This window comes from Periplaneta americana, chromosome 7, assembly GCF_040183065.1.
Source record: "Periplaneta americana isolate PAMFEO1 chromosome 7, P.americana_PAMFEO1_priV1, whole genome shotgun sequence".
Classification (NCBI taxonomy): domain Eukaryota; kingdom Metazoa; phylum Arthropoda; class Insecta; order Blattodea; family Blattidae; genus Periplaneta; species Periplaneta americana.
The window spans coordinates 80,484,388-80,497,075 of NC_091123.1; the positions used below are offsets into that span (position 1 = coordinate 80,484,388).

General features: G+C 35.4%; 1 protein-coding gene across 1 annotated transcript in view; it reads right to left on the reverse strand.

The window, feature by feature from the left end:
* Positions 1-3,989: 3,989 nt before the first annotated feature.
* The window catches only part of LOC138703224 (lymphocyte-specific helicase-like), a 60,865-nt gene continuing 52,166 nt past the window's right edge, over positions 3,990-12,688 (reverse strand). The window contains exon 15 of the mRNA XM_069830936.1: positions 3,990-4,281. Within this exon, the coding sequence (XP_069687037.1) occupies positions 4,136-4,281 (146 nt within the window). The 3' untranslated portion in view covers positions 3,990-4,135. The remainder of the gene's footprint in view (positions 4,282-12,688) is intronic.

Genomic DNA, 12,688 nt, shown 5'->3' on the forward strand with positions numbered 1-12,688 from the left:
CGTGATGGCACGAGTGCTACACTGGAGAGAATGTGGCGTCTGTGGCGTGGGAACAGTGTGATTCTAAGCAACGTAAATAAATGGAGAAAACGAATACCACACATTGAATACAGAACGTGACAGCACAGGAAATCACATTCTGTGCCGTGCCGTGTCAATAATGTGTTTTTACCTTATACACTCGAAGTCTCTAAATACATAATGTTAACTAGGCTAAGATGGGCAGGACACCTGATAAGGAAGGAAGAGGCAGAGATCCCAAAGAGAGTAATGCTAACACAGCCGGATGGGACGAGAAGGAAAGGAAGGCCGAGATCGAGAAGGATTAATGGAGTGGATGGTGATGCGAGAGCTCTTGGGGTGAGAAATTGGAGGATGGTAGCTTTGGATCGCGATGGCTGGAGACGAGTCCTTGAGGAAGCCAAGACTCAGCAATGAGTTGTAGAGCTACTGATGATGACCTTATACACTCACCCTAGTACACGACATTACTCTCCACAGATACACATCACGCATAGTGTGTCCTGCATAAGTGCTGTGCAATTAGAAAATGGGTCAGAGTCCTGCCACCTATCCGCAATATGCGAACTCGAATCGCGCAAGTGAAGTGGATAGGCACTTCACTAGTTGTACTTTTGTTGTATTGCTGTTTAAATTCAAATTAATCTTCTCATACATACATTTATCTATGACAACTAAGAAATACAAAAGGTTTTTCCTTATATATGCAGTATAAATACCAGTAACCTGCATATTAAAACAGAATTTATAAGAGAGAGCTGCAAAGTTTCCCATGTAGTACCTAGGTTTGTAAAGATACTTCACTGTGAAATCATTGTGGAATATACCTGCAAAAATGACAAGAGAATAACTCAAGAACAAATGCTGAATCTTCACTAACCTTTCGATAACTTCACTGTATCTGTACTAGATTTATAAAACAGCTAACCTGTAACACATATAAGTTAGTGTCCTTCTGAATTCCTGGCTTGTGCTTGAATCTATTTTCATTTCTCATGTGGTATTATATTCCATAACAAATAAAAGCAAATAAATGCGTAAACCTTTACTGGTATAAATCTAGACGAAACACAGCACAAGAGTATGGATATGTTCCATACTCAAAGATTATTTAAAATTATTACATATAACAGCATGGTTGGAGTAAAATATAGAGCTATGCCAAATACAAATGCGAAGTTTGTGCTGTTAAGAGGACCTGGCCCTTAAATGTGATCAAGACTGCAAATCTAGCTTTCAGGTAAAGCTCCCTGTGAAGCAGACTTGAATGATTTCTAGAGAAAAATTATTCCAGAGCTGGGTATCGATCCTGGGACCTCTGGCTGAATGCATCAGCACTCTGACTGAGCTACAATTTTTCCCTATAAATTATTCAAGTCTGCTTCACAGGAGCTCTGCCTAAAAGCTAGATTTGCACAATATGTACGTTACTGTAGGTACGTTAACAGAAAACCACAATTTCAAGTCACACAGAATTTGTGTGCACTCGATGTTGGTTCTGGCGTCTTGTCAGCCCACTCAAGGTGTGTGGATATAAGAGGAAAAATTGAGTCTGTGTAGGGTGAAGATCCTGGGTAGCTTGTCGGTAGAGCACTGGTGTGTTCAGCCAGAGGTCCCAGGATCGATACCTGGCCCCAGAACAATTTTTCCTAGAAATTATTCATGATCAAGATTGTTGAAAAATACATTTTTTTTAAATCTACCAAAAAAATATTTGAAATTTATTTTACCAGAAAAACATAACTTTTTAGCATTGTCGCTCTTTTTACATCACTCAGCGGCCATATCTTATCTGCAGGATGCTGACTTTTAAATTATCACACCATACTGGCATGCCCACTGTTGGCACTCTTTTTCTTTCAACATTTTGCAGTATGAAAAATGCTCCAGTGTCTACAAATTTTGATTTACACAACATTTTTTACTGTGTGTCAGGAATAAATTAATAAGAAAAACTTACCAAGGTACTAAAATTTCTTTTTTGATATATTACATCGACAAGCCTCATGGTCTAGTGGTCAGAGCTTCTGGCTATAGTTCATGAGGTCCTGGGTTCGATTCCTGGTTAGAGCACAGGAATTTTTCCATGGTCTTGAGTTTAGGATAAGATCAGATTAAAGACCTCTCCTGGCACCACATAATCATAATCATTATATCATCGGGGTAATGTAACTCCACCTTCCAGGCACCCCAACCTCAGAAGTGGGTTACAACTAAGCCACTGCCAGGAGAGAAGACCAGAAATGTCGAAAAGACAACCTGGTGGCATTGGATAAAAAAAAAGAATGACATATTTTTTTTAAATATTCAAATATGGAAAAATTTACACATAAAATGAGTAGATTTTACATTTATTTTATGTCTGAGATATTCTCCATAAAACGAAAACAATTAGTAAGTTGTACACACATATTAGTAAGGTAACTTTCATAATAATTTCAATGTTCAAAATTTATGACAATTGGTGTATTTTTAATCTGCTGTTAAAATAATACTAAAACTTCAATAATCTGGGTAATAATTGAAGAGTCCACTGCAAGAATGATGGATGTCATTTGGAATACATTTTGCAGGAGAAGCAATTGAAAGTTTGAAATGCTTAGCGCTCAAAGCTTAACTGTGATTTTCCGATCATTACTGGACAATGACTACCAGTGTTAATGCCATATAACTCTGTATGTACATTCTATAAGTCTTAAGCCATGCATTGACAATCTTGGTTCATTTTCGACAAGAAAGTGACATCCATCATTCTTGCAGTGGACTCTTCAATTATGGCAGAAAGCTGAAGTTTGGTAATTAATACATTAACACCAATACTAGGGTCTAGTAAAATTTTCCGAAAGATAAGTTAAATTTTGTAGGATTATAATATTTCAGGACCGAATATCTTAACTACATTAACTGTACAGAAATTATCAAATTCCTTTATGATTCATATTGTTATGAACCTAACATACAGTTAAAGTTAGTGTGTAAATGGACGAAAGCCTCCACTTGCAGTCACATGAAAGCAACCACAATTCACTGCAGAAAACGCAAAGTAGATAAGTAAACAACTGCTTCAAAGTGTATCACAGGAAATGAACTAGTGCGACTCTTACAGTATGCAGTTACACTTTATTATGTGAAAAGAATCATGACAATGTGACAAATGCCAGTGACACTTGTTAATGAAAGGAAAGAAAAGGAAGAGATACTGTAAAAACCTGCAACAACAAAGGTGAAATTTAATGTTAAAACTGATAAAATTATAATTATTTTTTACCAATTTCAACAAGACCCTCCAGAATAAAGCACTAGGTTGGAAGTGTGAAATATATGGTATGTACTTTATCACTGTTATTTTACAAAGAACAAAAGACACTGGAAGCTGATACATATGAAGGGTCCTGCAGAAAATGCAAATGGCAAGAATATGTAAGAATATTTGTTCAAAATAGAAGAAACTTCACTTCAGAGAAGTAATACTCTACTGAAATATAAATAAACATTCTGTTTATTCTACCCTTTAATAATTTCAAGTTTTATCACAAAAATGTACATGTTCTCCAATGTGTATTCAAAATTTAATAGCAATTTAAGTTGCATTAAGTATGTGTTCAATATGACACTAACATAAAAAATTGTGATGTTAAACTAAAAAAAAATCAATATTTTGCATCAGCTTCGGTGTTAGCACTAAATAAAATATACAAATGATACATGTTCCTGCCTATTTCCTCATCAATTCTATGAAATGTGCAAGGATAACTGCAGTTAAAAAGTAATGTTTATTTATTAATACTTTCTGACAACTGAAAATGGACTGGAATTTCATAATAAATCATAAAATACACGTCTCTAGCTAACAAATGAGATTTCGTATATAGCCTAATTTCAAGGTTCCAGGTATAACATTTTCAATAACAATGTACAAATGTTTCTGTTTGTTTCACAGAAAATTTTAACTTATTTCTATACAAACTTACGCAAATGCCTTAAGTTACCTCATCTGACGAAAAATATTGCCTGAGATATATATACACTCATGAATTGATGATTTATAAGGTAGATAAGCAGGCTTAAATGATAAGCTGCTAACGACATGAGCTCTGCAAAATGTCGACTTTTTTCAGCTAGGCTGACTTCCACTTTGCTGATCTACTACTTTATAGATCTTATTATCTGTCTTAGACTTAGCCTGCATTTGATTTTCTGCATGTTCAGCCAGCAAATCACTGCGATCTAGGAGTGCATCCAATTCTTCATCAGTAAATACTGTAAGTAAAATAAAACGTGTGTTTACATATTATATAATCATACTTTTTTTTGTGTGTAATATTAAACAAGTACTGAACATAGACCTTTTCTCTTACAGGAGTGTCAAGTTTATAAATATACGTATAAATCTGTTCTATTATGTGGTTCCCTTCTTTCTCCATTTCTTTTTTCCTTTCTTGATGTTTCCTTTCTTTTTTGATTTCTTGACTATTCTATTTCTTCTTTTCTCTTTTCATTTTTCCTTCCTGTTTCAATTTGAGTGGCTCAGTACCAGAGCTGCCTAACCCACAAATTTTTAAGCCTCTTATTTCTGCATAGAATCACTGTAAATTATCATTTATATGTGTTTTCATTGGCACAGTGATCTGATATGCAGGTACAATAAAATAACATATATTTGTATATGGTTCGGTCAATCATTTATCTTTAATATACAGGGTGATTCACGAGGAAAGGTAAAAAATTTAGGATGTGAATTCTGAAGTCATTCTGAGTCAAAAAGTTCATATGAATATAATAATAATAATAATAATAATAATAATAATAATAATTTATTTTAGCTGGCAGAGTTAAGGCCGTAAGGCCTTCTCTTCCACTCAACCAGCAAAAAGTGTATATACATATGCATGAACTTACAAAGAATTCAACAATTTGATTAAGTGAGAGTTACATGTATACAGTTATATACGAATTAAACAACAAAATACTATGAACTATTAATTAGACACTGAAATAAACTGTGTAGCAGAATTAAGCTAAAATACATAGAATGTTAATATATTTCAAATAATATTAGATAACAGAAAGAGATTATTATGAGACAGTTTTGAAAATACAGCACTATCAGGATGATGTCTAAAGAATGAAGTAACAATGTAGTCAGTGATAGTTTAAATCAGTAAGATTGGAGTGAAATGCTAATAAGGTTATCTTTTAAGCTGTTTTTAAAGGTGTTTATTGTCTTGCAGCCCCTAATACTTTGTGACAAGGAATTCCATTGACGTGAGGTGGATACTGTAAAAGATGATGAATAATAAGATGTTCTATGAAGAGGTATACTTAGCGTGCCACAGATAAGTGATCTGGTATTTATGTCGTGATTAGAGTATAGATAAGAGAAACGAGACGAAAGGTAATTTGGTGTTGAGATGTGCAGAATTCGATAGAGTAAAGACAAAGAGTGTAAAGTTCTGCGTTCTTTAAGTCGGAGCCACGAAAGACTTGCGAAGGACAGTGATATGTGATCATATCGTCAGATGTTGCACACGTATCTGACGCGCACATTCTGAGCTCGCTGTAACTTGACTGACAATTCAGAACTCAGGTCACTTAACAAAAGTCACAATAATCGAAGTGCGGCATTACTAGGGTTTGTACTAGGGTAAGTTTTAGTTGCTGGGGCAAGAAGTTTCTCAAGCAACTCAAACAGTGAATGGAGGAACAGATTTTTTTTATCGTTTCTTTAACTTGAAAATTCCAACTTAGATTATTATCAAAAAAAGAAGCCAAGATTTTTTACGACAGATGAATAAGGGATTAGCATGTTGTTAAGGGTAACAACTGAAAGATTACTGTTATTAAGGGAGTTAACTAAACGCTTATGTCCAATAATTATAGCTTGAGTCTTACTTGGGTTAAGTGCGAGTCCGAAATTGGCCGCCCAAGTGGAGACAGTGGCTAGGTCACAATTTAACTTGTCAATCGATTCATTGATCGTATTGGGTCTGGAATGTATGTAAAGTTGTAGGTTGTCGGCATAGAGGTGATATCGGCAATACTGTAAGTTCTTTGATACGTCATTAATGTAGATAGAGAAGAGTAGTGGTCCTAATACGGATCCCTGCGGCACTCCCGCCTTTGTGCATCGCCATTGGGAGAATTGATTATCAAGGGAGAATTGATTATCAATATAGGTCCGTTTTCGAACAGTTACGGAGATATAGCTCTTTGATTTCACAAAAACGTCTGAGATTCCATTGTACTAACTCGCATTTAGAGACAGATAACAGACAAATTTAAAGTTTATATTCATATTACCTAATATTCTAGATGTTGGGGGTCGATGTTTTCGTACATTTTCAAAGGTACCTCCTTCTGCTTCAATGCATTGTTGTGCTCGGGCGTGAATCGCGCTCATCGCTCGGGAGAGTTGCTCGTGGCTGTTCTTATGCCGCATCCAAAATACGGTCGATTAGCGCCTCTCTCGTTTCCCCGTTCCTTTGCTATACCAAGTCTTTCATCCAACCCCATAGATAGTAAATACTCAGCAATATGGTACCCTTCTGTTCGGAAAGCGTCGTTCATATTCAGAGACGGCATGCAAGGTACTTCCAGCGCACAAACCATAAACATACACAATATCGGTGTATTCTGTAGTCGAAAATTTATAAGGCACCTTGAAAAACACAACTTAACACTTCCGATAACTGTACCTGTATAGCTACTGTGCTATTAGGTAGCTGACTGAACTGCTATGAACTGATAAGTGATAGTGTATTTGTTGTGACATTTGTAATGTCCCACCACCCGGTTTGTTTCTCTTCTCTTATCTACACTGCTCACAATGCAGATTCCAATGTTACATCATTCATTGCAATTGGTGATCTTGTCTCATGTCAGCAGCATATGGTAACGTCTGATTCACATTGGGGCTAGATGTTTTACCAAAAAAATTAATCTAGCTCCACCACTGTTTGAAAACGGACCTATGTTCATATACACTTTTTCACTCAAAACGGCCTTAAGATATCGTATCCTAAATTTTCTACCTTTCCTCGTGAATCACTCTGTATAAATAAGTCAACACATGACCTAGTTACACAAACTCATAATAGGACCCCGGTGGGGGTGAGGACGAACGTTTTTGCCACAAATGGTATCTTCAGGTCCTTTGTTAGGCGGTAAACACTAAATGAACACCTTAGCATATCTAGTTTCATGGAAATTCTTATACATATACATGCAGGTACTGCACACTGAAAACACTGATATAATATATACAAACTACTAAAAATTATTGAAATACTGAATTTGATAAGCAAAATATTCAAGGACAAGATTATTAGTAGAGGATTATGGCCCTCTAGGTCCCCGATTTTTCAGCCTGCGATTTTTATTTATGGGGAAATCTAAAAAATAAAGTATACAACAATGATGTCAACTGATGCCCATAGGAGTAAGTGCACGCTATTGAGCCCAGGAGAGCCTGAGCGCTTTACAGCGGAAAGGAAAGAGACAGACGAAAGAGTTAGTATATGCCGCTTGGTCAAGCTATATACAGGGATGGCCAGCACTGATTCAATGAATAAAGGGAAGAGAACATATTAAAACTGTATCCATGTTAATTTTTAGATTTGTCTGAGAAGTATAAGTGCATTATAAGAATGTAAGTTTTAATTTTAATGTTCATTTTTCACAAGTTTGCTTTTTTATTCAAAAGGAATATTTTCTCAACTGTTTTACAGAAAAGTGAAATTTGCAGATATGTTTGTTTAGTAGTCTTACAGGTACTAAAACAATGTTTTCGTAAATCTAATATATCGTAAATACGTATTACTGAAGATAGTGTATTAAAATGTTTGAAAATATTCGCATGAAAAATCTTTGTAAGGAAATGAATTAATAAAGCAAATACTGTTACATCACAAACAAAAGATATGTGCCTATGTGTTGGTAAAACGTCAGCTCTATAGCTTCAGCAGATTTCTAGATAATTTAATATTCTGATAACAGAAAGTTGCGCACCAATATCACCTAAAAGCATAATGTGATAAGAGTTTTATTATGTAATATTAGTTACAGTTAAAACATATACCTAGACTACTTTGCTTTGTACTATAATATTGTTTTGATTACTTTTATAAGGCTAAAGATACCATCAATATCAATTTCAACTTATGTCATATTCAGTGTCTTTATTTGGGATAAGACTTCCTTTATGAATAATGTGTTTAATTCACTTAGTACAATATAGTTGTAGTTATTACGGAATTTGTGTGAATATTCCTTCTTTACTCTTTATTATGTTATTAACGTTTAAAACACAAGTGCAATATTAGGCTAAAAATAGATGTTAGTACTTTTGTTTTGCAGACAGCATAGAAAATAACAAACAGAAAGAAGCCATATAAAATAACGACCTAAAATTTCATGTTCTGTTTGAAGTTTGTGCACAACTGTTTTCTTAATCCAACAGGCTGCTTATTCCTCCTAGCATACCTAGCGCTTGATGCCCGCGCACGACGTCAAAGTCAGAAAAATGCGCTTGCTTTGACATCACTGGTATACAAAGACAATCTGCACATAATCCGTGAGTTAAAAGACAGTATTGTACGAGAAATCAGGAGAATTACAGAAGACGAACTTGCACATGTAAATATCAATTTTCTTCGGAGATGTCAGGAATGTGTCGCAGCAAAGGGACATCATTTTCAACATCTTCTGTAGTCAAGGTTAGTAAACAATGTGAATACTGTAATTTTAATAGATGACCCTAGAGGACCCCGTTCACTGGGAATGACTTTAAATTATTGGGGATTTTGTGGATCATATATTTTAATAATCGCTCATGGTTTATGTTCTTCTCTGATGCCAGGCCTGCTTGCTGCCGAGTGCTGTAGAGAATGTCATAGACAGCTACGTATATGTTAGTATTAATATTTTGGGCCTTTATTAACACTTAACTTTTTAGTAACATCTTGTTTTTTAAGATAATGTTTTTATGAGCACTGTTATAATGTTTACTTGCCTTTTCAATTATTTGTCCTTTCCTCTCATTAGAAAAAGGTATGTTTTATTACTTGTACATTGTTTTTATGCCAATTTGGGCATTTCGTTTCTATCCTTATTGTGGAACCATTCAAGTTTCCCTTTCATTTTCTCATTCTGGTTAACTGCTTTAATTTTACATTAATTTCTCATGTACTGTTCAAGAAATAACACAATATTATCACAACAGACAACATATAAAATTAGGAGAGCAGCATGATAATATTAAAGAAAGGAGGAAGAAAACCAGCCATGTAACAGCGAATGTTAGAAGAGAGAGACTATTTCATCTGGGCCGTCTTAACAGCATTATAGGCCCTCGGGCAAAGCAGTGCACTGGGCCTTGCCTACACAACTACTCACAGGAGTAAAACTGCGACTTTTGTTCAGTGATCTCAGGATTGATTCCTCTCAAAAACTACAGCGTGTTCATAATGCATGCGTCCGCTTCATTTATAATGTTCGATACTATGATCATATCTCATCTTCTTTCCAGAAGTTATCATGACCTAGGTTACATCAGAGCAGTGTATATTAGAGAGTACCGCATTCTCGGCGGCGGCAGTCATATTTACTCCTGGCTCGGCTCAGAAGCGTAAGCAGTAATGCTAGAAGGAAGGTCATTAAAGGCGATATCATACATGTTGTTGTGGTTTATTGAATATGGGAGACGAGGATTAATAAACATTATTGACATAGTGAAATGACTGATTAGAGATAACACTTTATTATTTACGTTATATCCATTTCAACAGGGATAACATCAGCAATTTTCTATGCAGTTCTCGTACCAACACTTGCACTGCCACCATTTAGCAGATTGTTGTAGTGCATTTGCTATAACAGACAATTTTCTTAACAATAAATACATTTAGTTCTAAAATACAGTGATAAGACTTTTTCAAAAATATTATGACAAGTTGGGAACGTATGAGTTGAAGTGTTAATAATTAAAGACTTTAAATCCTTTAGTGTCAACTCATTTGCTATAAATGTTAAACATTTTTCTACATTTAGAATTATATCAATCACAGATTTACAAGGGTATACAAGTGACATATCCTTTTACAACTTGAGAGTCACTAATTGCTAATAAAATTTATAGATTCATCCCTGTTATCAGTTATTACTATTATAGATTAAAAACAGTTTTCACAAACACTATATGCCTATAACTTATTTTGTTTTATTTTGAACAAAACTGATCCCAACAAGTAGTAAAGAGCTTGTTGTTCACTCAGTTAATATTTCTGTTTTCAGTTAAATTACAATTTAGCCTATATCAATTTCCTTTAGCTCACATCTTCACTAGACCTTTCTGTTTCGGGATTACTTACATCTGTACCTAGAAACTCAACTAATTGTTCAGAATCGCAAACTGCGTAATTTCCATGCTCTGTTTATGAGAAAAACTGAGAAATCGTAATGCACTTTTAAATTCTTTTGCATCCGGGATTGAATTTATGGAACGGAGAATAGAAAATAAATTTCCTAACGCATCCTGTGTGGATCTATCTAGCATAAGATATTTGAAGTTCGCTTTATTATGACAACTTTCTTGAGAATCAAGAATTGTTTTTGTTACCAGTATTATACCAGTTTGGAATGGTTTCCAACGTCCGCTTTTGCCCACCTCGATATTTTCAATTATAAATATTATGTCATTACTTACTTACGGCTTTTAAGGAACTCAGAGGTTCATCGCCGCCCTCACATAAGCTCAACATCGGTCCCTATCCTGTGCAAGATTAATCCAGTCTCTATCATCATATCCCACCTCCCTCAAATCCATTTCCCTCCGGCTTCCCAACTAACACTTTATATCCATTTCTGGATTCGCCCATACGTGCTACATGTCCTGCCCATCTCAAACGTCTGGATTTAATGTTCCTAATTATGTCAGGTGAAGAATACAAAGCGTGAAGTTCTCCGTTGTGTAACTTTCTCCATTCTTTTGTAACTTCATGCCTCTTAGCCCCAAATATTTTCCTAATTACCTTATTCTCAAACAACCTTATCTGTTCCTCTCTCAAAGTGAGAGCCCAAGTATCACAACCATACAGAACAACCGGTAATATAACTATTTTATAAATTCTAACTTTAAGATTTTTTGACAGCAGACTAGATGACAAAATCTTCTCAATCGAATAATAAGAGGCATTTTCCATATTTATTCTGTGTTTAATTTCCTCCCGAATGTAATTTATATTTGTTACTGGTACTCCAAAGTTATTTGGATTTTTCTACCTCTTCGAAGGATAAATTTCTAATTTTTATATTGTATTTCCATTTCGAATAATATTCTGGTCACGAGATATAATCATACTGGTACTGTCATGGCGGATAGCTGCTAGACACGTGTTATTACGCTCCGACTTAGGTGATTATTAGCAGCGGTTTTAGAGTGCATTACTATTTGAAAGTGTTTAAAAGTGTCGTGGTATATAATTTTGTGTTATTTCGCATTCGATTTCTACGACAAAATGGGTGGAAATAGCAATAATAAGAAGTCATCTCCCAGCGAGTTCTCCGAAGAAGCTGTTCGACGCGTCATGGTGGAAGCGTTGAAAGATCCCGGCATGCTGCAGGTACTGACGCAGGCCATCAGGATCGCCATTGTGGAGGACTTGAAACAAACTATTGCTGAAAACAGTGCTGTGATAGAAAGCCTGAAAACAGCTCTAGAGGAGAAGGACAGGCACATTAGGCAGCTCCAGATGAAGGTGGACGATCTGGAGCAATATCAGAGGCGACAGTGTTTACGGATTTTCGGTGTGAGTGAAAGTGAGTCTGAGAACACGGACACTATCGCCATTGACGTGGCTTCTAAAATAGGAGTACAATTAACTGAAAGTGATATCGACAGAAGTCACTGAGTGGGGCGAAGAAACAGTGATAGGCCTCGGCCTATCATTGTCAAATTCGTCAGCTATAGAAAGAGAGCTGAGGTATTCAGAAACAAAAAACTGTTACCGTCCGTGAAGATCTAACTAAAGCCAGGCATAATCTGTTAAAAGAATGCATAACTAAATACAGCTTGAAAAACGTGTGGACACAAGACGGAGACCTTATTGTCAAAGTAGGCGAGCACAAACACAGAATTAAATGCCCAGAAGACATGATCTGAACGAGTCGGCTGCGTAAAACTAGTAAGGCAACTAATTTTAATATACTGCAATATTCAATCTATATTAAATTTTACTCTATCAGTAACTTTACGTAATAATTAATTCTTTTTCATTCTTATTTTTATCATTTAGTACTGTAAGTCACTTTAACTTTTACCATATAATAACGTTATTTATTAATTAATTATTTTTCTTCTTCACATTCTTTATCATTTAGTACTGTAATTTTAAGTTATTATTGCTAGAAAATAATTTAAAAACTTGAATTGCATATAAGTTGGTACAATTGAGAACAAAAAGCAGCATGTTCACCCGACAGTCCCTGAGGTCAGTGTACAGAGACCGGTCCCCTCTATTAACACGAACAATAGCAATCCTACCTGCCCACTGCCCTGTACCGCAGACATACTCAAGGCTGCGCTTTCTTTCTCTCCTTTGTCACTTAATGTTGTTCACGTGAATGCTCAAAGTCTGTTGTGTCATTTTGACGAATTTTCTTCTATCTTCTC